At 45.7% G+C, this 21,139-nt stretch overlaps 8 protein-coding genes across 8 annotated transcripts; 4 read left to right on the top strand and 4 right to left on the bottom strand.

Moving 5' to 3' along the window:
• Positions 1-2,356: 2,356 nt before the first annotated feature.
• Positions 2,357-4,034, bottom strand: N7481_006565 (uncharacterized protein; the record flags this gene model as incomplete). Its single annotated transcript, XM_057265784.1, has 5 exons — positions 2,357-2,905; positions 2,965-3,389; positions 3,437-3,510; positions 3,562-3,789; positions 3,838-4,034. The coding sequence occupies 5 exons, from the start codon at positions 4,032-4,034 to the stop codon at positions 2,357-2,359; spliced, it is 1,473 nt and encodes a 490-aa protein (XP_057123504.1).
• Positions 4,035-4,363: 329 nt separating this feature from the next.
• Positions 4,364-6,504, top strand: N7481_006564 (ankyrin repeat domain-containing protein; the record flags this gene model as incomplete). Its single annotated transcript, XM_057265783.1, is given in 5 exon segments — positions 4,364-4,389; positions 4,523-4,880; positions 4,899-5,565; positions 5,781-6,384; positions 6,402-6,504. 5 exon segments carry the CDS (start codon positions 4,364-4,366, stop codon positions 6,502-6,504), a joined length of 1,758 nt encoding a protein of 585 aa, XP_057123503.1.
• A 2,928-nt stretch (positions 6,505-9,432) lies between these two features.
• On the top strand, positions 9,433-10,878 carry egl2 (putative endoglucanase; the record flags this gene model as incomplete). The annotated part of the gene is made up of 5 exons (XM_057265782.1): positions 9,433-9,520; positions 9,571-9,782; positions 9,830-9,894; positions 9,949-10,046; positions 10,097-10,878. The coding sequence occupies 5 exons, from the start codon at positions 9,433-9,435 to the stop codon at positions 10,876-10,878; spliced, it is 1,245 nt and encodes a 414-aa protein (XP_057123502.1).
• A 438-nt stretch (positions 10,879-11,316) lies between these two features.
• On the top strand, positions 11,317-11,765 carry N7481_006562 (uncharacterized protein; the record flags this gene model as incomplete). The annotated part of the gene is made up of 2 exons (XM_057265781.1): positions 11,317-11,369; positions 11,405-11,765. The coding sequence occupies 2 exons, from the start codon at positions 11,317-11,319 to the stop codon at positions 11,763-11,765; spliced, it is 414 nt and encodes a 137-aa protein (XP_057123501.1).
• A 2,137-nt stretch (positions 11,766-13,902) lies between these two features.
• On the bottom strand, positions 13,903-14,100 carry N7481_006561 (uncharacterized protein; the record flags this gene model as incomplete). Its single annotated transcript, XM_057265780.1, has 1 exon — positions 13,903-14,100. The coding sequence occupies one exon, from the start codon at positions 14,098-14,100 to the stop codon at positions 13,903-13,905; it is 198 nt and encodes a 65-aa protein (XP_057123500.1).
• Positions 14,101-15,427: 1,327 nt separating this feature from the next.
• N7481_006560 (uncharacterized protein) lies at positions 15,428-15,754 on the top strand (the record flags this gene model as incomplete). Its single annotated transcript, XM_057265779.1, has 1 exon — positions 15,428-15,754. The coding sequence occupies one exon, from the start codon at positions 15,428-15,430 to the stop codon at positions 15,752-15,754; it is 327 nt and encodes a 108-aa protein (XP_057123499.1).
• A 379-nt stretch (positions 15,755-16,133) lies between these two features.
• On the bottom strand, positions 16,134-17,173 carry N7481_006559 (RTA1 domain-containing protein; the record flags this gene model as incomplete). Its single annotated transcript, XM_057265778.1, is given in 4 exon segments — positions 16,134-16,585; positions 16,647-16,872; positions 16,979-16,992; positions 17,011-17,173. 4 exon segments carry the CDS (start codon positions 17,171-17,173, stop codon positions 16,134-16,136), a joined length of 855 nt encoding a protein of 284 aa, XP_057123498.1.
• A 1,589-nt stretch (positions 17,174-18,762) lies between these two features.
• On the bottom strand, positions 18,763-19,972 carry N7481_006558 (Zn(II)2Cys6 transcription factor domain-containing protein; the record flags this gene model as incomplete). The annotated part of the gene is made up of 2 exons (XM_057265777.1): positions 18,763-19,589; positions 19,816-19,972. 2 exons carry the CDS (start codon positions 19,970-19,972, stop codon positions 18,763-18,765), a joined length of 984 nt encoding a protein of 327 aa, XP_057123497.1.
• Between the last annotated feature and the right edge of the window lie 1,167 nt (positions 19,973-21,139).

Below are 21,139 nucleotides of genomic sequence, written 5' to 3'. Positions count from 1 at the left end.
TGGAGCAAGCAATTCTCTGTCTCTTTTGCTCTTTTCTGCAGACCGGACATATGAGAAAGGACGAGGAACTTACCTGTCATACTATCCGTATTATCTGGAAATGGGCGAAATTTGGTTTTCGATGTATACGCTGTTGGAAAATTGAGTGGCACAATGCAAGGGAATTTGATAAGCGGCCCTGGGGGGAGAAACGGCGCGTGACGACCCTAAAAGACAAAGACTAACATGAAAGTGAATAGGGAGAGCCTTGCAGGTGGAGGAAATGGAATATCGAATGGCGAGAAGGGTGAATGTTTGCAGGAACCTTGGAGATACATGGGACAGAAGGTGCGTTAGACTCGGAGCATGTAGAGCACCGCAGTAGTATAAAATTTACTATATAATAGTATAGAATAGTATAAACAGATGATTCAATGTGGTAGTAAAGAACAAGGGAGCTCTTAATAGAGCTTGTTAGAATGAGTGCATAAAGGTGCCAGAACGTATGGAGGATGAGGGGATTATGATATATGATAGTATGGAATGGATACTGGTTCAAGAAAAGAGCAAATTAGCCAGGAAGTCAAATTATTACATAGAAATATGGCACGGTGGACAAAAGATAGCACCATTATAGCAAATAGCAAACACTTCCAAGTTCTAAGGTTATCTAGTTTCCTTAAGACTTTCATCCCCAACTGGTCAACAAATGCCCGTACCTTTTTATTTGTTTGTCTCTTCTCCTTTCATCTCCACTCGTGTCGTACCACCCGACTTTTCTATCAACACGTACATCAGGAACGGAATTTGTTCTATCCTCGGTACAGCTAGTTTGGCAGTAAATATGGCATTATCGATCAAATATACTATATATTCCCCTTTCCAGCTGTGTATAGCACATACGACCATAGGGTGTGGAGAACAGGGCTTCCCGTCCGCTCAGCCGTACTTAAGCCATATACTAAACGCGGTCAGTAACCAAAGAGCCCTGGATCTCAAAATGGTGTTAGGTTTTGTGTTAGGGTGAGTGCGGATGATATGGGTGAGAATTCTGGAGACTGGGGTAAGAGAGGTGAGAACGGGGTGAGAGCGGGTGAGAACAGGTTGAGAAGGGGTGAGAATATCCGCTGCGATGCGTGGCTCTTTTCCAATATGCAGTAGTCGATGAACAAAAGTCCGAGGGTGCAAGTATAGTCTGCCATTTTTGAAAATATTCTTTTTCATTTTGTTAGTCGATACAAGATACTCTCTGAAGAAATACAAAAGCAAGTAGATGAGAGAAAGATATACACTGTATTATATGGTTTTATTTATGAGTACCAGAATACACAGAAACAAAAGAATAATACTATCTACTATAAACAGCTTGTCTCAGCTATATTCTGAAACTATAAGAACACAGTATTGAATTGGATACTGTTGGTAAATTCTATATCTGTTTAAAATTATTGAGATTTATAAATATCCGACAGATAGAGACTCTCTTGCAATAAAATAGCCAACACAAATTTCTCCAAAGAGAAGTCTGATTCTATTTCCCAGCTGTTGAAATCTTTTGCAGAAACCTATATATCTGAATTTTATCAATTGTATATCGAGATAGAAACAAGAAATGTTTTGTTTTCTACCAGATCCAGTCAAAAAAGATATTCTCAATATATAGCAGATATAAACGATTATGCAAATATTCACTGCCAAGTTTTAGTATATAAAACAAAATCTGACTGTCAAATATAAGCTGGCAATAAAGTTACAGAAACGGTATATAGTTATGGCTAAAAATATAGACTACTTTTTTTGTAGACTGTTTGAAAATAATTGGTATAACTACAGATATAAACGGGCTCGGATACAGGCTGACAGTACTCTAGCAGTTTTTGTTGGCTCAGAATCTAGAACGGATACTGTTGTAGAGTCCAGTAATTATTGTAACACCAACAAATATTTTTATTAAAAAGTTTGTTTTGATCTCTCTCTCTCTCTGTAGATCTCTCTTTACTGTAAAATCCAGAACTATTACTGATAATAAATTTTTAGTATCTTATTTTCAATATAAGATAGAGCTCAAAAAAGAGCTCAATAAAATATTGGATAACAATTCACTTGCTTCCCAACTTTATCAAGACGGGACTTATTATGCAGTTTATCTCAATACTTTATTTGAAGCACATAAGGATGGCCGTGATCAACCTGAAATAGAGGCGCTTTCAGATACTGTTTTCAAGATGCTCACAGTACAGAGAAAGATCTTTATTATTCTGGACGCCTTAGATGAGTCAAAAACAAGATGTATCCTTCACCTAATCACCCGGCGCCATCCAACCTGGTATTCTCTTACAGATAGATAGCAGCCTACGGTTTTTCTACACACGCGAGACTAATACACATACCGCCAGCCCCGCTCGACCACGCAATCCCTGGACCATCCCTCTGCCGCATCTAATCTTCGATTGAGGACCTTGGCCCGGTATTTAATTGCCCAACACAACACCACAGTGCATATGCACCCGAACAGGATTAAACCACCTCCCATGCGATAGAACGGCTCCTGTGACGTGGGGAAGAAGTAGGGGCTGAACCAATGACTGATTTGGCTGATACAATTGGCAATGGCAATCAAGGCGGCCTTTTTGCTTCGTGGCGAGGGCACAAGCGTCGTCTCCCACGACAGCTGAAGATTGAGGCCCGAATAAGTCCCACTGATTAGGAGAATCATGCCAAAATAGCGAGCACCCACGTTCAGGGTCGATATAAGCACCGCTGTTCCTATTGCACCTAGCACAATCGGCACGATAATGTGGTAGCACGATTCTTGGTATTTTCCGGACGAGTATGCAATCGCAAGGGCCGATATATACGCGATGATATATGGAGGGGCCTGAACCAGGTATGTGGTCAGCTCGGAGAACCCGAACGTTGCAAGAATCTATGTCAGATCGATCAGCGTTCGGAAATGCACTGCACCATGAGGTCAAAAAGTCGTACCGATGGGAAAAAGTCCTTGAAGCTTTGCGCATTCACGAGGGAGAAATGAAGACCGCAGAACATCCATGTGAAGGGCTCTTTGATGGCGGCTTTGACTCCATCCCACGTGCCCCCCTGAGTCTCTTCGTACCCACCATTGGAAAGCAGAATTCGATACTGGGCTATCTCCCGTTCTTGCTCGGTAAGCCACTTGGTATTATGGGGCCAGTTGGGGAGCAGAAAGAAGGCAGCAATAGCAACCAGTATAGAAACTGCTCCCTCGATAAGAAAGAACCATTGCCAGGCGTGCAATTGAAGGATTCCGTCCATATTGTAAAGGATGCCTGCGGCGAGGAATCCTGAGATGACATTGGAAATGGTGTTGCCTGCATGCCAGATGGCCATTCGCGTGGGACTTTCTTTCTTGTTATACCAAGAAGATGTCACTGGCGACAGTAAGTGGGAGTAAATCAAATGGGTTCGATTATCTTACAGAGAGCGATTCCGGGAAAGAATGGGGCTTCGGTCAAACCCACAAAGAATCGACAGATGCAGAATCCTACCCCGCTGGAGACCGTTAGTCTTAGCTTTCGATGACCCCACTCGGAGAAGCTTTACCTTTTCATGATCGGCATGCATATAGTACAGATGCTCCATGACAACATCATAACGGAGAGCCCCGTCCGAGGATTAGACCTTGCTAGCCACATATTCCCAGGAAGCTGGCCGATGAGGTAGCCAACATAAAACATCGATATGCCTGTATTCCACACCGTGTCTGACATCCCAAGGTCCTCCTGCAGGCCAGCCAGCCGTGCATTGGAGACGTTGATGCGGTCGAGATAGCTGTATCGAGTTAGTGAGGAATTCCTTCCAGCAACAGCATAAGCCTACCTCATGAGAAACATGACGGTGATTGTAGGCATCATACGCCAATCCACCTTACGCACTAAGTGCTTCTCTAATGCGTCTAGATTATCCCTGCTTAGACCCCGCAAGGTGTCAAAGGAAGCCTGGATAATCGAAGGGTCAGCCCCGTTGACATAGTCAATATGGTCACAAACGCCTTTGGGTGCCGATAGTTCAGTCATTTTGGCGAAGATTGAAAAGGTGATTTATTGCAGAAGTGCCTTGAAATTTTGACCTCCAAGGAAGACTTCAGCCCCCGGACTGGTATAATTATATATTGCCAAACTCCGCATTCCCCAGATAGTCCCCCAACCCGGCGGAGCCTTGGCGGCAACCCGCAAAAGCTCAGCCAAGATATAGTTATAGCGGGGTAAAGATGTAGTTTTCTATGGAATGGAGCGGCAATTGCTATGATTGATTGATATTCCAGCACTTAGTAAATATGCCAATCCTGCCCAGAGTTTGGTGGCGCTCTCGACGGCTTCTATCTTGCCGCGGACCAAAACCACCCATGGAATTGATACATACTAAATACCTGTAAGTTTAACAAAGTTGGGTCTCTTGGGTAAGGCCTGGAATGAACGAGGGGTTTGAACCCGAGTCTGTGCTTTGTAGGGTACCCACTCTTCATGTCTCAATAATCAGGCATCTAACATCGCGGAAATTGTAGGCGCACCATAGACTCCCAGTTGAATTGGAAGAGGGTGGTGAGGATATTTATCTCAAGTCGCCCCAATCCAGATATCGAAAGTCTGCTCGAACGCCGCGCGGATATTAACATCCAAGCCAACGACAGCCAGGGTGATCACGAGAAATTCCTTAATACTGAAGTCGATAAATTTACTAAGACTTCGCCGCTCCTGAAGCGCATAAAACCAAAAATCATTGCCAAATTATTGGAGCGTTGTCAGGGAATGTTTCAGTGGGCTTCGCTGCAAGTCCACCAAATTTCAAGGTGTAAATCTCCTGCAGCTATTGGGGAGCGTCTGGAGAAGCTCCCGAAGACTCTACAGGATGCATACGACGAAGTTTGGTGACAAATCCAGGACCAAGAACAGTCCGACCGAATAATTACAGAGCGTGCTCTCCGATGGGTGATGTTTGCATCTCACCCTTTAGATAGTGTCGAAATCCTAGCCGCAATCCGTATGGATTCGAACGCAGATTTACTCCCCTTGGACTATACAGTGGATGAGCAAGGGCTCTTGTCCCTCTGTAACAATTTCCTTGTTCTAGATTCTCAGCTGGAGGTATGGCGGTTCCCGCATCTTTCAGTCAGAGAATATCTGGAATCCAAGGAAGGATGGTCCACTCCTCATGCTTATCATTATGCGGCCAGTGCTTGTCTTTCCTATTTCGTCAAGATGTATGAGCACGACGATTCGGAGTTTGATGCCAAGTTGGAAGCCAAGCTGGATATTGAGTTGAAGAAAGCAAAACACACAGATGACACACTTGGACCTAAGAAGCCATTGCAATCAGACGATGGCTTTCATACAAGTCATCCATTTCACATGTACATGAGGTTCTGTTGGTCTTACCATGTCAACGAATCGAAGGAGATTGAGATCACTAAGTTAGGCTCTCTTCTGAAAGCCTTCCTCGGGCCATCTAGTGCAAGCAGCGCGCAATACCAGAGATGGCATAAAAAACTGAACTCTGATCACTATGAAACACCATCATCCTGTGTCCCTTATATGCCTCATTATGTGGGTTTGGATGAATATTGTGGGCTCATCGCTTGCCCAGAAAATACTGCTATCTTTGTCATGTGTGTTCTCTTGTCAGCTCTCAAAGTGTGGGACTGGGAGAACGAGGGAATAGATATTTTTTGTGAAAATATGTTTGAACAAACCCCTCTTGAATTCGCTGCGCAGGACGGCTGTCTTCCCGTATGCCGAAAGCCAGTGCAGTTTCTGGCTGATCAGGGGGCTACTTCGAATTGAGCACGCAACATGGCTATCTTAATCTGCCATTACAAGCCGCGTCATCACAGGGACATAAAGATATCGTGGAAATGTTTCTAGATCGAGGTATCAGTATCGATGCCCAAGGAAGACAAAACGACACTGCACTTGCGCTCGTGTCATTTATGGTATATGAAAAAATCGTGAAAATGCTCCTAGATCATGGTGCTGATACCAGTATCAAAGGGTGGTGGATTGGCACCGCGCTCATTGGTGCATCGGCAGGAGGCAATGAAACAACAGTGCAGATGTTACTAGAACACGGTGCCGACATCAACGCCCAAGGAGGACGTGGCGGTACTGCACTTATAGCTGTATTGAGCAAATGCAGTGACGGATTAGTTAAGATGCTACTTGATCGAGGTATTGACCCCAAACTCCAGGGAGGAGTATGGGGCACTTCACTCAATACCGCATTGAGCCGGGGCAGTGAAAAATTAGCGCAGAGGATGCTAGATCGAGGAGTGGATATTAACTTCCCAGTAGAATCCTGCACTGCGCTCATTTTGCGTCTTCCCGGGGCTATAAAGAGATGGTGGAGCGACTGCTCGATCAAGGTGCCCACGTAACCGGTCGACCTAGTAGAGACAAACAGACTGCACTCAAAGCCACTGAAGGCAAAGAAAAGATAGTCCAGATGCTCTTGGATCATGGTGCTACGGAGATGGGCATTGAGGAAGAATAACTCATTGCGCCTTGGTATATGGATCAAATCTGACCACTTACGTGAGACGGTCAGAAAATAAGATATAGTATTCAAAGGGTTTATTCAATTGTACTCCAGCACTTTTGCATGCATTCATACTAGACTGTTGTGTAGGTATGTTGTATTTTAATGGGGTAGGCTATACACCTGAGCGGTAACGATTCTGCCGGGATTAGCTGCACGGCAAATACAATACCCTCGAGCTACAAGAAAGTATTCAGTATATTTGAAGCTCACAAAGATAAGATTAGCTGTTAACATTTTGAAAGCTATATTCGACCAGCACTTTTACTCTGTGCATTTGTACTGGTTTTTGAAACTGCTATATACATTACATTATCCTTACGTAGAATACATTCTTTCGCTCTTTATCCTATCTGGCTTGAACGGCGTGGCAGCTTTCACCCAAAAAATGTGGAAGATAGCTTTTCCGCTGGCTTTTGTATTACAGGCCATTGACTGGACCTATATCAAGCACTCGGCTCAAACTTCTGCTGAAAGCTTCGTTGGTGACTGCGGTATCTTTACCCAGCTCACTAATTCCATTTCCGCAGATATCAGAGTATAAGTTGCAGCTGTGCCGACCTTGTTTCATTCCGATCTATATAAACGAAACATCTTTGTGTCAGATGATCCCTCGATAAGAACCGGTATTACTGACTGGCAGTCACCTAGCATAGAACCAGCTTTTCGGTATGCAGATGAAGTTCCCGACTTCGCGACTTGTCCATCTTCGTCGGGATCTTCTGCCCATGGTGTAGATGACGATTTATATACACAAGCCTACGAAATCTTTTACTCAACTTCTGACACTAAGGCTCGCTTGTCCTCCGTTAATGAACGAGGGCTTATTTTGTCCATTTAGGTACTGCTATAGAACATGGAAAGATAAAGCTGTTGCTTTTCAACGTGAGCTTATCCAGACCTCAAAAGAGTGGGAGGCACTCGGATTTCCGGCTCGTGTCCATTTTCCTTGCCGATTCAAGAAGGAGGAGATCTACATCAGAAGAAACACAGACAATTTGAAGCGTTCCAGAATCTGAAGCGTGATTTGTCACTTGTTTGACAGTGTATCTGATGGATGGGTTCCTCTGGACGGCTGGGAAGCGGCAAAAGCAGGAAATAGGACAATGTTCAAGGAGATTTTGCAGGCGGTATTGGAGAACCAAAATCCGGATGACGATTAACCAATTAGGAATCAAGGAGATTTGAGAGAAATATAGCCTTCTATTCCAACCATCGATACACTGGCACAAAAGGAGACGAATGAGGATTTGGCCCACACGGGGCACCTGCGGTCTGAACCCTGGTGATGTAGGCCTCGTTGTGAGGGCTACAGCTCCGTGAGAGCCGCAGGCAGGCCTGTGGCACTCCATATATTCATAGGGAGGAAAGTGGGTATGCGGGAGCATACATGGTATATACATGAGAAGGGGCCGCGGTGGGCGGGAAGAAATCGGAGCGGAGAGAGGGGTGTCCGGACGATATATGTGCGATATCCCGTATGGAATATCGTGAGACACGCCGGCAGGTTAGTAGTATGGTGGGTGACCACTTGCGAATCTCTGCTGTTGTATGTTTTTTTTTTTTTTTTTTCCATTTGTTGGGATAATTTCCTTGCCGCTTTTCTTCAGCCCTGAAGAGCAGACGTGGTCCTTCGGCTACACTTTCCCACCCTTCTTTCCGCTTGTCTCTCAGCCCCCATGATAGCCTTCTATGTCTTTATTTACATTAGGATCTTCTTTCCAATATTTTAAAATTCGGAACTGGTAGCTGTGCATGGAATTACTACTGTCGCTTTGTCCTGAATAAGGAAGGCGAGAAAAACCGAGTCTTGGTAGTACGTTGCCGGCGAGAGGTCGTGTTCAGCTAGAGAAGAAGGAGGAACAGGATAGAGACCGATACATGAAGGTGTTAGCTTATTTGTTTAGTGTGAATGTTCTCTCGTTCTGGACTGACCAATCAGAATTCGCCAACCAGCCTGACGATACCGAAATTATCATTTTGCAACTTTCTGAATACTATTTCTTCGTTTCAACTTTCAATCAGGTTGCATACTAGGCTGCGGTGCTTGGAAATCCCAGCAAGCAAGCACATTAGAAAGGCGCACAGGGCCTGCATAGTCGGAGCGCCCTCCGCCTGGCGTTGCTCCCCTGCATCTTGCAGAAATGTGACGAACCTAACTGCGGCAAAACTCAACCTCCGCAATCTATGATCTATCCGGTTCTATAATCAGATTATTCTCAACCGTGCAAGTTCTAGTATTCTTGCCCGATCAAGATGCTGATCGCTCCTGGCTTTGACCTGGTTTCCCCGCATGAATAGGGGGGGAAGTGAGGTGACACCGGTGCCCCGCTCATCTTGCAACAAACTAAATCATGGTTTTCTCGACAGGCTCGATGATAAGCTTTCCACTCAAGCCATATTGCCCGTTTTGGTCCGGATATCTCTCCATATAACCCGTCGTCAAAATCTGAACTTGTTTTCTAGTGCACTCGAAAGGCCCTGCATACTTCCCTACTCATCTCCGATGTCAAGCGTTACACAGATTTTCCTATGCCGTGCCGAATGCCGTGTCCAATCTAGCCATTGCCAATCTGCACGGCCTTTTTTTTTCTTAGTACGGGGGTTTATTTCCCTTCTGGCTTCTTCAGAATGAGTTAACTAGACTAGGTGAACGATCCAGAAACCTTGTTCTGGATAGGAACCCCTGCAGCACTGTCGATTTTGAAGAACTTACTCCGGGGGAAAAGGAGCGATGCGGCTGCATTACCGCGGAGGAAAAGGCCATTGCCGATAGCCCCGCAAATATGGGTTCTCCACTGCATATAAATTGCCTTGGGATAATCCTTTCATGGAGTTCAATACTCCCGAGCCGTCAAACATCAAAATTCGACTTTCAACAGCATGAGATACACTCTGTTCCTCTTAGCCAGCGCTGCCCTGGCTCTGGCAGTGCCCCAAGGCCACTCCAAGCGGGCATCGTCCTTTGTTTGTGTGTACAGGACCTCCCAAGACTGAGCCGAAACTGATCATTTCCCGTAGGGTTTGGTGCGAGCGAATCTGGAGCGGAGTTTGGCAATCAGAATATTCCGGGTGTATTGGGGACTGACTACATCTGGCCGGACACTTCGGCCATTCAAACGCTACGCAATGCGGGTATGAATATTTTTCGGGTGCCTTTCTTGATGGAGAGATTGGTTCCCAATACGTTGACCTCAACTCCGAACGCAGCCTACCTGCAAAGCCTGAAGAGTGTAAGTTGTCCTCGTTCACAATGAAATCTATACTTATCTATTTCCAGACGGTGGATTACATCACTTCTACTGGCGCGTATGCTATTGTTGACCCACACAATTACGGGCGATAGTCAGTTGGCATTCATCGCTCCCACACCTGAATCTTTACTTACTGGTGAACTAGCTATGGCAACATTATCACCTCCACGAGTGACTTTGCTGCGTTCTGGACTACAGTGGCAACGGAGTTTGCATCGAATGACAAGGTCATCTTTGACACGAGTAAGCCTTCACAATTGAACTTGCTCTCTTCCTCTTACTGATATTTTCAGACAACGAATTCAACACGGAGGACCAAACAGTAGTGCTGGATCTCAATCAGGCAGCCATTAACGCCATTCGGGCTGCTGGAGCCACCTCGCAGTATATTTTCGTGGAAGGAAATTCGTGGAGTGGTGCCTGGACGTGGACATCAGTCAATAGCAACCTGGTCAACTTGACGGACCCCCAAAACAAAATCGTCTACGAGATGCACCAGTATCTCGACTCGGACGGCTCTGGCACATCCGACACATGCGTCAGTACGACAATCGGTCAGGAGCGTATGCAGTCGGCGACACAATGGCTGCAAAGCAATGGCAAACTTGGGTTCTTGGGCGAATTTGCCGGTGGTGCCAACTCAGTCTGTCAGAGCGCCGTGACCGGAATGCTGAGCTACATGCAAGAAAACAGTGACGTCTGGCTCGGAGCATCATGGTGGGCCGCAGGGCCATGGTGGAGTACCTATATATTCTCCATGGAGCCTCCCTCGGGAACTGCTTATACTTACTACCTTAACCTCTTGTCTGCCTACTTTCCATCCAACTCAGGCAGTTCGGGCGGCTCTACAACCACTTCCGCTACCACCCACTCTACATCGACGACCACCACTACATCCACGACTAAATCCACTACTAAGTCCACCACTAAGTCCACCACTAGCACAGGATCTACTGCTACTGCAACGGCATCCCACTGGGCGCAGTGTGGCGGCGCTGGCTGGACGGGGGCCACAGCATGTGCCAGCCCGTATACCTGCCAGGTGCAAAATTCGTACTATTCGCAGTGTCTTTAAACAAGAAGTATCACGAATATAACGAAGATTTCAAGTTGTGTATGAATTGCTGAATAGAGGTATTAAGTAAAAGCATAGTTGCTAATCCCAAGCTATGCTTTTAGGGGATAAATATGAGGATGCTCAGATACTCACAGGGTTGGCACAGGCGCTCCTTCCTATTTAAGGGCACCGTTGGACGTCGCACCCAGTGATGAGTCATGACCATTGTAGAAAAGAAAAAAAAAACAAAGAGCTTGTAGTATTTCTCACCTTTCAATCTCAGAAGTTAAGCACAAATACGCGTCAAAACACTATACCACGAGTCTTTTACAACGAAAGCAGGCGCCAGAACGGCCGACCACGACCCCAGAAGGGTCTGAGAACCCTAACCCACCTCCTACCTCCCACCTCCTGCGACGCAAACCACCAGCAGCAAGTCAGCAGACCTTGCTTGACATGTTGGACCTCCAATCATCGCGGCCTTTGTCAACCCAAACCTGTCCGAATAGGTGAAGAAATCCCTGCTGCTTGCCCCAACGAACAGGACGTTGGCCGACATCAAGAAGAACGTGGATGAAATTCGCAAGTTCTACCCCTACAACGACAATGTCTCCCTTGCGCAACAAAACTTTGACGCCGTAATAGAGTTCTTACAGGGAGCTTTACAAGAAAAGAAAAATTGGACCCAGCGGCTCGTTACTCAATTGCTTGAAGCCAATAGCACCAATCAAATGCTCACTGAGCAATTGGAGGCACAACTACGCAACCAGAAACCCCAAGACGGCTGGAATGACAAGGCTGAGACCTCAAGGATGCTGATTGCGATTGTTGACGAGGAACGAGTGAGAAGCCTGGATCTCATGCGGGAATTGGCCCGCAAAGAAGAGGAGATGGAAGAAGCCTGAAAATCCATGCTCGAATTGAGCGAAATGGTGAAGGCGGCACTCGGAGCTGCAGACGAGAATGTATAAGACAGGAAGGACTTGGCACATGGAACCCTGGAGTTTGGGAACAAAAATTGTTGTACAATTATAACCGTTAGAACTAGAGTTGTTACCATTGTTGTGGCTGCCTTCCACCTGTGGAACCTGCCTACACCTGTATCTAGCTTCCGTCTCAGCTTCCTTCTTTCTCTCCTCGAGCTATTACTTTCGTCGAACCGCTACTACTTACTTCCTTTGCCCGATATCGCTACGTCGAATCCTGATCCCACTCTACAAGTACGAAACACGGCGGTGAACGACATTGTGAACTCATACTCATTGAATTCAATAGGAATAAAAATTTATTTATTCCTATTATTCGAAGGCTAGAGAAGAAAAAAACAAAAACATACAACAGCAGGGATTCGCATGTGGTCACCCACCATACTACTAACCTGCCGGCGTGTGGCTTAAGTACGGCTGAGCGGACGGGAAGCCCTGTTCTCCACACCCTATGGTCGTATGTGCTAGATAGTTACTGTTCTTGCTCTATATGGTGCCACGGTACAACTCCACGCGAATCCATAGAATATCCATGTTTCAAGCGATTACTCTTCTAATTCAATCAAATTATGGCTATTCGCGCCTGTTATAGCGCGTTGTGTAGTGACTGCAGGCCGGCGGGATAGCGTTACATATGGAACGTCAAATAACCGTGCAGCAGTGCGAATACTGCTAATTCCGCCATTCTTAATGGTTTGGATAGCAAAGTAGGATATGGCCTTCTTGATGCTTCGGCTTGGACGCGTTTTGGGTGCGAATTGGTGGCATGGTTGGGGGTTGAAAAATTGACGCGTACTGGCATCCGCGTCGGTGTTCCACCCACTTACCGATTACGTTATTTTTTACTACTGTAATCTGGTATAAGCTCTACAAACGCGGTCAACTTTCTTTTCCCCTAGGGTATGGTAGTTTAGTGCTTACTTCTCTGCGCAGGGCCGTCGCTACTGCTTCTCGCGCCGACTCATACAACCATTCGGAGCCTAAGCGGTAAAGGTGTTATCATAGTGTCCGGAAAATTCGCCATCCAGCGTGATTGAACACTTTTGGATTTGTAATGCCGTCTCTCGTATAGGATTGCCTTTATATGCAGCTTGGACACCACTTACTACCCCCCTCTGGGCAGCACAGGGCTGGATTGAAACCAAACAAACGCAACCCCCCAAGCTTAACCTTAACCCCCGTGTGTTCCTTACTGCAATAACCCCTCTGACCACCGTTGCATCCGATGCACTTTCCCCAAGCACCCGCCGTTCTAACACAAGCCATAACATATACGCCCTCTCATCCTTCTCCGCATGACCCCACCCACCCTTCCAGGAACCCTCCAACGCATCCTTTGTTCTGGAAGATAGCCTAACAGATCGACATCACAATATCTGCAAACTGGCACCCTCTGCGGCCATTTTGATCACACACGACTTGACTGCTAAAGCACCGGTAGCAACTACTGTATCGCTGGATACATCCGCCCCGGCTTTGGCCAGCCGACTGCGTTTCCTTCTTCGCATCAAAAAAATCATACCGACGCACATTCGGACAGCTCACCAGCGAATGTCGCACATGTACAGAAACCCTGGATACCACACGGGGTAGATGGTAGCAGGTCATACACACCCGTTATAGGTAATCTTTGCCCTTGGTCTACTCATCAGCCAAACATATGCTGGAGATCCCGGTTGATCTGAGCCTGAATGAACTTTGCCTCGGAAACTGTACCAGCTAGCCATTATCGCCTGATCGGAGACGGTGCGATTACACTCACGAAACTGCTGCCTAATCCAGTTACAAAGAATCGCTGGCAGCTCACTTATCCTGCAGCGGCAGCCACTTCAGACTTATTTTTACAAGCGCGACCATGTGGTTGCCGGGTCTTCGGATGTACGTGTGCTAGATAGGTACGTATTGTCGCTAATGCGCGCGCGCCACATATGTGCACCGGGGGCAGCATAGACCAGGATAAACAGGAAGACCGGGAATGGGCGCGGGCGCGGATCGAGTGGAGGGAACTTGCACGGCTGCTGTATCGGCTCCAGCCAGGGTCTTTTCAACATCTCGGTCAATGCAGCTTGAAGAAGGTCTGCAATTCTAGCGGCTGGATGGCGACGGTAAAGGCTGAAGAGATGGGCATCGTGTTGATGGGGAGAGACAGCATAACGACAATCGATACAGATCCAGATCTGGTATGTTCCGTTATATCTGAAAAGATCCATATCAGGATACCGAGCCGTCTGAGCTTCGCGCGGACAGGGTTCATGATGCGAGAAAGTAAATTTGTCTGGGGCTTCAACGGAAAAACATGAGGAGCGAAAAAACGCAAGTGCGTTGGACGCGGAGTGCTGAAGTACGCCGCCACTACTCCTACCCAGGCCATGAATAGAAGCAATTACGATAATATATGAGCAGATGCTACTTTACTATAGATTTACCAGACACGCACTTCAGGAGCACGAATGACGCAAGCAGGTCTGCCAATCAGCCGACAATTAATTTGAGTGAGGGCTAATCTGTCAATGTACTAGGGTATTGGCCCCAGGAAGTACGGCGAGACTTGAGTGTGCGAAGTGAGATCTTGACGCCGTGGCTTTGTAAGATGGTCTGGATATTGGCAATCGGTACATTTTGAGAGTATAGGGAGTAATCTCGCCCTGTAAGTCTCTAGGCTAAATAGAGAGCCTGGCATAGTAAAACTAGAGGCTACCCTGCTAGCCCAAATGAGAAGGAATTATGTTGTGTTAAACTTAAAATCAACTGAAAGGAATGTCTGCTGCTGGGTCATACGTTCTTACATACAATACACTAGCGTACTGAATTAGAGATTCAGTAATATAATCCACGAGCGAGTGAAATACCCAAAAAATACTATGCTATTTGAATGCCTTAGATACTCTTCTTTCAGACAGAATATGGGGCTTATATAACCTAAATAGTACACAAGAAACGGGTGGAAAAGCAGACGGTATACAGATTGTCCAATTATATTTGGATTCTGGGTTATTATAATCGTGATCCCTAATAACCTTTGGAGTGTGGGGCCGCTCCTCGTTTGGGTGTGAGACCCCTAACGAGGATCCTTGTAAAACATTACCAAATTTACTTGGGCCGGGTTACTTATGAAACTTCCCAAAGAAAAATCAAGATTTTTAAGGAGGGTGTTGGGGACCCACCCTTTTTAAGACTTTACAACGCGGAAACCCCACCCCCTCTCTCTCCCACCACATTAATATCTCCACTGTGCTGCCTAGTCTTGGCAATTAATAGTAGTGCACTCCAAGGATAGAAGCTGGATGTAAGCTATTGTAGTAAGACACATTAGGAAATTTACTCTCTTTCGCACATTTTACCGTATGTTAGGCCGAGGCAGAATTAAACATTTATAAGCCCAGCTGCCGTGTTCTAGACAGTTTTCTCTAGAATTCCCTTACAAAGACGTCAGTATCCAGCATACCAGCCTTTGTCAGTGGCTTTCAACCACATACAATTCTACTAAAGGCCAGAAAAATACATTCAGCCACCCGCCAAACGCACAAGTCGCTGTGGACGTCATCAAAATTCCTCAGGCTGAACGAAAATCCATCAGAAAGATGCCTGTCAAATTCCAGAACGTTGATATGGATATCACCACCTCTTACACCTCTTCCACAGCCGACTGGCGGCTATGGATCCAGCGGCTTCAACGCTTAGCAGATACCCACGAGGTTTGGGAGTATCTGGATATCGATACCGAAGAAATGCCTCAGACGCCTCTGAAGCCCGAGAGGTCTACGCTGCAGACGCTGCAGAGTATCGTCCGCTCTCAGCAAGCGATGTTAGCGACACCCTTTCGCACAGTTCACCATATGTTAGGCCTGATTACGCGCCCCGAAGTGGTCTTCGGTTGGCCGAGTCTACACTGTCTCTACTTGGGTTAGCTTTGATAAGTGGATCTGGCTGTTACTGATACAAATCAATGACACAATATTATATCTTATTATATTTTTGAATGACTTGTTTATCTCTTTTCTTATCTGGAATTTATGTACTAAGATAAATCGATAATAATTGGCTATTACTGTGTTCTCTGAATCTGTTCTTCGAGATACGTATCCTGTATATCATGAAGTAGTTGTTTCATAAATCCCTCCATATAGCTGCGAACACGTCAGGGATAGTTTATATTTCACATCTCATACTTTATCTGCGGGGAATTTTCATGCAGCCCCTATCTTGATTTATTCTAGGTTGTTTGTTGAGTGGAAAGAAATAATTGGTCGAATGATTCCACACAACAAGAAGCAGAAGCTTCTGCATTCATTCCTCCATCGATGTGTATAAAGCTCCATGATCGTGTCTACTGCCCATCTCAAATCCTCCGATAGGAGACTGGACCGCTTCAATATACCTTTTAATTTCCCCAGGATGGATATAATTCAATATCGCACACGATATGAGAATCACAACCGCATCGAATACATACAAAAGCCACTCGTGCCTGCTTAGCGGGCCATCTGTGCTCTCCACAAACTCGATGAGTCGAAAAATCGATCGGATCAAAATCAATAACCCAGTGCTATATAGCGCGACGATGTGCTTCTTCCAGGGCACAATGTGCTTTGTCCTCGAGCCTTGTTTAGACAGCCGCATGTTGAAAACGATGATCGTGGCGATGAAGACGCCAAAAAATAAAAGCTGGACAACGACGCCGACCTTCATGATGCTTTGTCCTTTGCTGGCAGTAGCATCGTTCGCGAGCATTGCGCCACCTGTTATTGTCAGCAAATCTTTTGTTCAAGAGCCACAATAGAAACTTGGAGTTTTGCGCACCACTGAACTGCGCCAAAAATGATACGATATCGCCGATGACGAAGATCTTAGTGAGCCACGTTCGGCGAATGAAGCATAACCTGTCTCCGTCGGTCATGATGACCAAGCGACCAAATTCCATGTAAATACTGGCAGCGAGTAAAGCAGGGGCAACAAGGATCAGGATGTATTGAATGACTTCAGGACCGAGATCGTAATCAGGATACTGCGTTGCGGACTTCGCTCTCTAATTATTTTCGTGTCAGTACTTTCTGTGAGAACCTCCAGATCACAACGTACCGTCATGTATCCGATGACTTCGACTATAAGGCAACAATTAGCATAACAATCACCTGCATCGTCTGGGCTGATAATCAAATCTTACATAAACATCCAATGAAGAATGGGATGTAGAACCATATCCTTTTGTGGATGAGCTGGAAAAGGTGAAGTAGCGTAGTTATGAGAAACAATATTGCAAACACAATTGCCACTGCTTTGGAAGGCACGAAATCGTACATGCCCATGTATTTCACAGTTGGCGCCATGGTTGGTTTTTAGACGAAAGATGATTGCCGCCGAGCTGATTCCGGGCCAAGTTTGGAATATTTTTTGCAAGGCGTCTGTATAGAAATTAAACATGCGATCTCTATATCAGAAGGACGGAGACTTTATAGGTGATACGAGAAGCTAAGCCAAGTGAAAAGCTAAGCGAATCGAGAAGAAAAGTGAAGCAAGAGGCCCCTTTTACGATCAGCACTCGTTTGTAGGTCTAGATGAATTCTACCAATAAAGCATTAGTGGACCGAAACTATTTCTAGGCAGTCCCGTTCTGCTTTGAGAGACCCAGACGCAGTTTTTACGAAAGACATCCTGATTGGTTCCTGATTTAGAGTCAAAAAATATATTATTTGCATGAAGAGTATGCAATTTCACTGTTGAGTACCTAATGTCCACTCTATAACCCTATAGAGGAGCTGAATATAATATTTACCGTAATAAAGCAGGCCTTGAAACTTACTACCTGGATAGCAAAGTTTAGGTGGAGCCATTAGATCATCTCTTCAGGGACCCTACAGTACAAATGGGTCGGGATTCTACCAATAATAAAGCATTAAATCCCAGGGGTGTAAAGCTACAGCTAGGCAGCCTCTCTACTACCTTAAGAGGCTGACATATACTTTATATCCAAAAAACATATGAATAATTGCCAAATATAGAGTCTGAAAATACATCCTTTGCATCGAGATTACTATGTTGTTTACTACCCTGTGCACGCCCCACCTGGCCGAAAGGGTGCCCGTATGCCCGTATGCCCGTATGCTCGTATGCTCGTATGCCCGTATACCCGTATACCCGTACGCCTCCATGCTCGTATGCCCGTATCTGTAGAAGTTCCGCGCTGCCAGCGGGTACAGTGGCGTTGCAAAAGTTTGAAACCCCATGTTGACTGTTCTTGTCTCCGCCTTCTGATCGCGGACTAGTAGCTACTTGAGATGGTATAGGTTGGCCTATCTATTCCATCTCAGGTAGCTACTAGTTTTCCATTAGAAGGCGGTAAATCATGGTGGGCAATATGGGGTATAAATTAACGGAAAATCGTACCGGGCACAAAAGACGTACGGCGTCAACTCGGTGCTTCGTCGTCGTCCCTGTAAGAAAAGTATAGTGATCAGTAAACATCATGATCCGTGTATCGTTGTGATGTCCTGTCCAATCTTACAAGCGTGGATCCACGAATGTGGGAGACCACGGGTCCACTAGAACACTCGTATCATTCTTACCAATACCAACTCAAATTTGCAATTATGGGCTAGTGGCAATCAGTGTCTTTGTCAATTTATGCAAATTTTGCAGGGAAAATAAATGTTGCCATATCAATAAATTGAGTGCCTTGATTGTACTCTTCTCAGTCTTGAGTCTACAAGGTACAGTGGGGTTGCAAAAATTTTGGAACTGGGTTGTATTTTTTCAGAATTTTCAACATAGACATCATAGGAATAACACAGGCGTAAATCAGGCGGCCTGCGCGGCTATGTGTAATGAAAGTAATGTTCGCATTTCTCGTCGCTTTATTATTCCATAACGCGAAGAAATGGAGTCGATGTGCTGCCTGAAAATCGTTTGATATGCCCCCTCATCTTATGTGTAACTTCTGAAGGGGATAGAGAATGACGGCGACATATCTTTCAGGCATGAGTCGCGCTATGGCCGAGGCTAGTTGCACACCCCAGTTCAAACACCACCATCGCGAGTTGCATTGTCCTAGTATTACAGCATAATGGGCTAAAATGGCCAGTGACGCGGTATTTCTCTCCCGCAGTAGATCCATATAGTCAGTATGGACAATATTTGGCCATGCCAACGGTCTCAAATGTCTCTTCAGACGAAAACCAAGGCTGTCTTGAAAAGATTGAAGGGCTCTAGTGTTGATACCACGAACAACCGGAGAATCATCGGAGAGGTCGATCCAATGCTGTAGCTCTGCGACGGCAAAGTCCAGATCGTTTTCCTCTGAAAGGAGCTCTGAATCATCGAAAATATCACTGTCTTCAAGCCATGGTTTGAGATTTCGTGCTTTTCTCCAAGGCTTGGTAGTTTCATGCATAGTGCCGTTTCCCTTGATTAGAAGCATGATATGAATCATGTCGTCTAACACCACATCTTCGCTTTTATCTCCTCCTTGTAGCAACGGAAGTCCGAAAGCGTAAATAGACAAGAGAAATGGAAATTTTCCAACTGCGTGGCAATTGGCATCGCCGACGTACTCAGCTTCTCTTCGAAACGATGCCATTGCATCCGAGCATCCGCTTACTATGAAGGTATAGTGACTCTCACTGAAAGATGGGGACTTAGTAATTCCTAGATGGAGGGCCGACAGGATGAGGACCATATGTAGTATGAATGGGTACCGCATGGCCTCCCGAACCCCCCTGGTCCTGCCAGTTACGACGAAAGCCATGACTGACAGCAAAAGTATCGGTGACATTGATGATCCAGTGATGAATTAACTCAAATTCCCACATAGTGAGAACCGATTTGAGCGGCTGATGATCTGCACCAGCCGAAGGTATTTCTGAGGTTAAATCCCCATACGGAGCCTCCACTTCGGAAGAGTCAGGACAGCTTCGGGGGATTGAAGCCGCGGAAGTAGTGCCATGCCCATTGGTGAACTCAGCACGCTGCATACTATTAGATCTAGTAGTCTTCGCAGGCTTCAAAATACATGGCTGGTTGTATTTCGCACAGGCCCCACAGGTCGGGCGGACTTCGTCGCATTTGAGGTGCTTGTCTCTGCATCGGAGACAGCCTAGGCGGGATTTAGTGTGTCGTCGCCGGGTGGCCATAAGGGAAAGAGAGAGCCCGAATCACGCTACAACATGAGACCTGTTATGTGATAATAGTTTCGGAGCCCTGATGGACAGTACAATCACCATTGAAAGCTATAAAGGATTCATCATAATGGATGAATTAATATGAATTTGCGGCTAGATCGGGCCGACATTCATCCGCAACCAAAACGACCAAAAGGGTCCTCTGACTCTCTGAGTAAGGTATATCTCAGGCTGTTAACCTGTATTACAGTAGAGCGGGTGTAGAAAAATGTGACTTTCGCCCTACTTTCGGTCTTTTGTTGTTCTGCGGTTTAAACACCCTGTGTCAATCAATTAGTATCAGGTGTGGTAATTTTCTACACCCAGAGGGGCCAATCCTAGTATTTTGATTAGTCGTAAGCAAGTACTCTAAATATATACTAACTAACGTGTTTTATGGGTCGGAGGGCCACCCGGGCAAGCGGGCCACCCAAGAACACCAAATTAAAAGCGATGTATATCTTCGGAGATGTTTTAGTGACCTATCAAAGTAATTTAACAAATATTCTAATTTTGACATCTAGATACTAATGTAATGGTTATACTATTACAGATTAGGAGCGAAGGCAACGTATTGCGGGGGGTATTCTCATCCTTCTCATCCTGTTCTCACCCGCTCTCACCCCGTTCTCACCTTTCCCACCCTCAGTCTCCTAAGAATTTTCGCCCATATCACTCGCACTCAATCTAACCCTAACAGACAAAAAGCGACGCTAGTTTAAGATTCAGGGCTCTCTGAGTATTAACTGCGTTTAGTATGTGGCTTAAGTACGGCTGAGCCGACGGGAAGTCCTGTTCTCCACACCCTATGGCCGTATGTACCAGACATCCCTTGATAGGGTCATATATAGTATATTTGATCGATAATAAGCCATATTTACTGCCAAACTATCTAGAAGACAGTGCAAAGGAAGATATTCAGAGGTCCCTTATAGAAGATAACTATGGACTATGGGCCTTTATGTGTCTAATCGCTAACCCCTGCCCAGGTGATTACCATGACGCAAACACTAGAACAGTCAGTGTAGCACTACTCATGCTCTGAAGGTATATCTTTCACTCAGAAATTCACTGACATATTAGTAGTCCTATATTATAGACAATCTCCTAAAACAAATCAAGTTATTTAGTAAGAAGCAA

Source organism: Penicillium waksmanii (assembly GCF_028829765.1).
Source record: "Penicillium waksmanii strain IBT 27052 chromosome Unknown utg000005l:1.0-5232799.0:1.0-5237142.0, whole genome shotgun sequence".
NCBI lineage: Eukaryota > Fungi > Ascomycota > Eurotiomycetes > Eurotiales > Aspergillaceae > Penicillium > Penicillium waksmanii.
The sequence above is the reverse complement of the archived record's forward strand: the minus strand, read 5'-3'. Positions and strand labels throughout refer to the sequence as shown.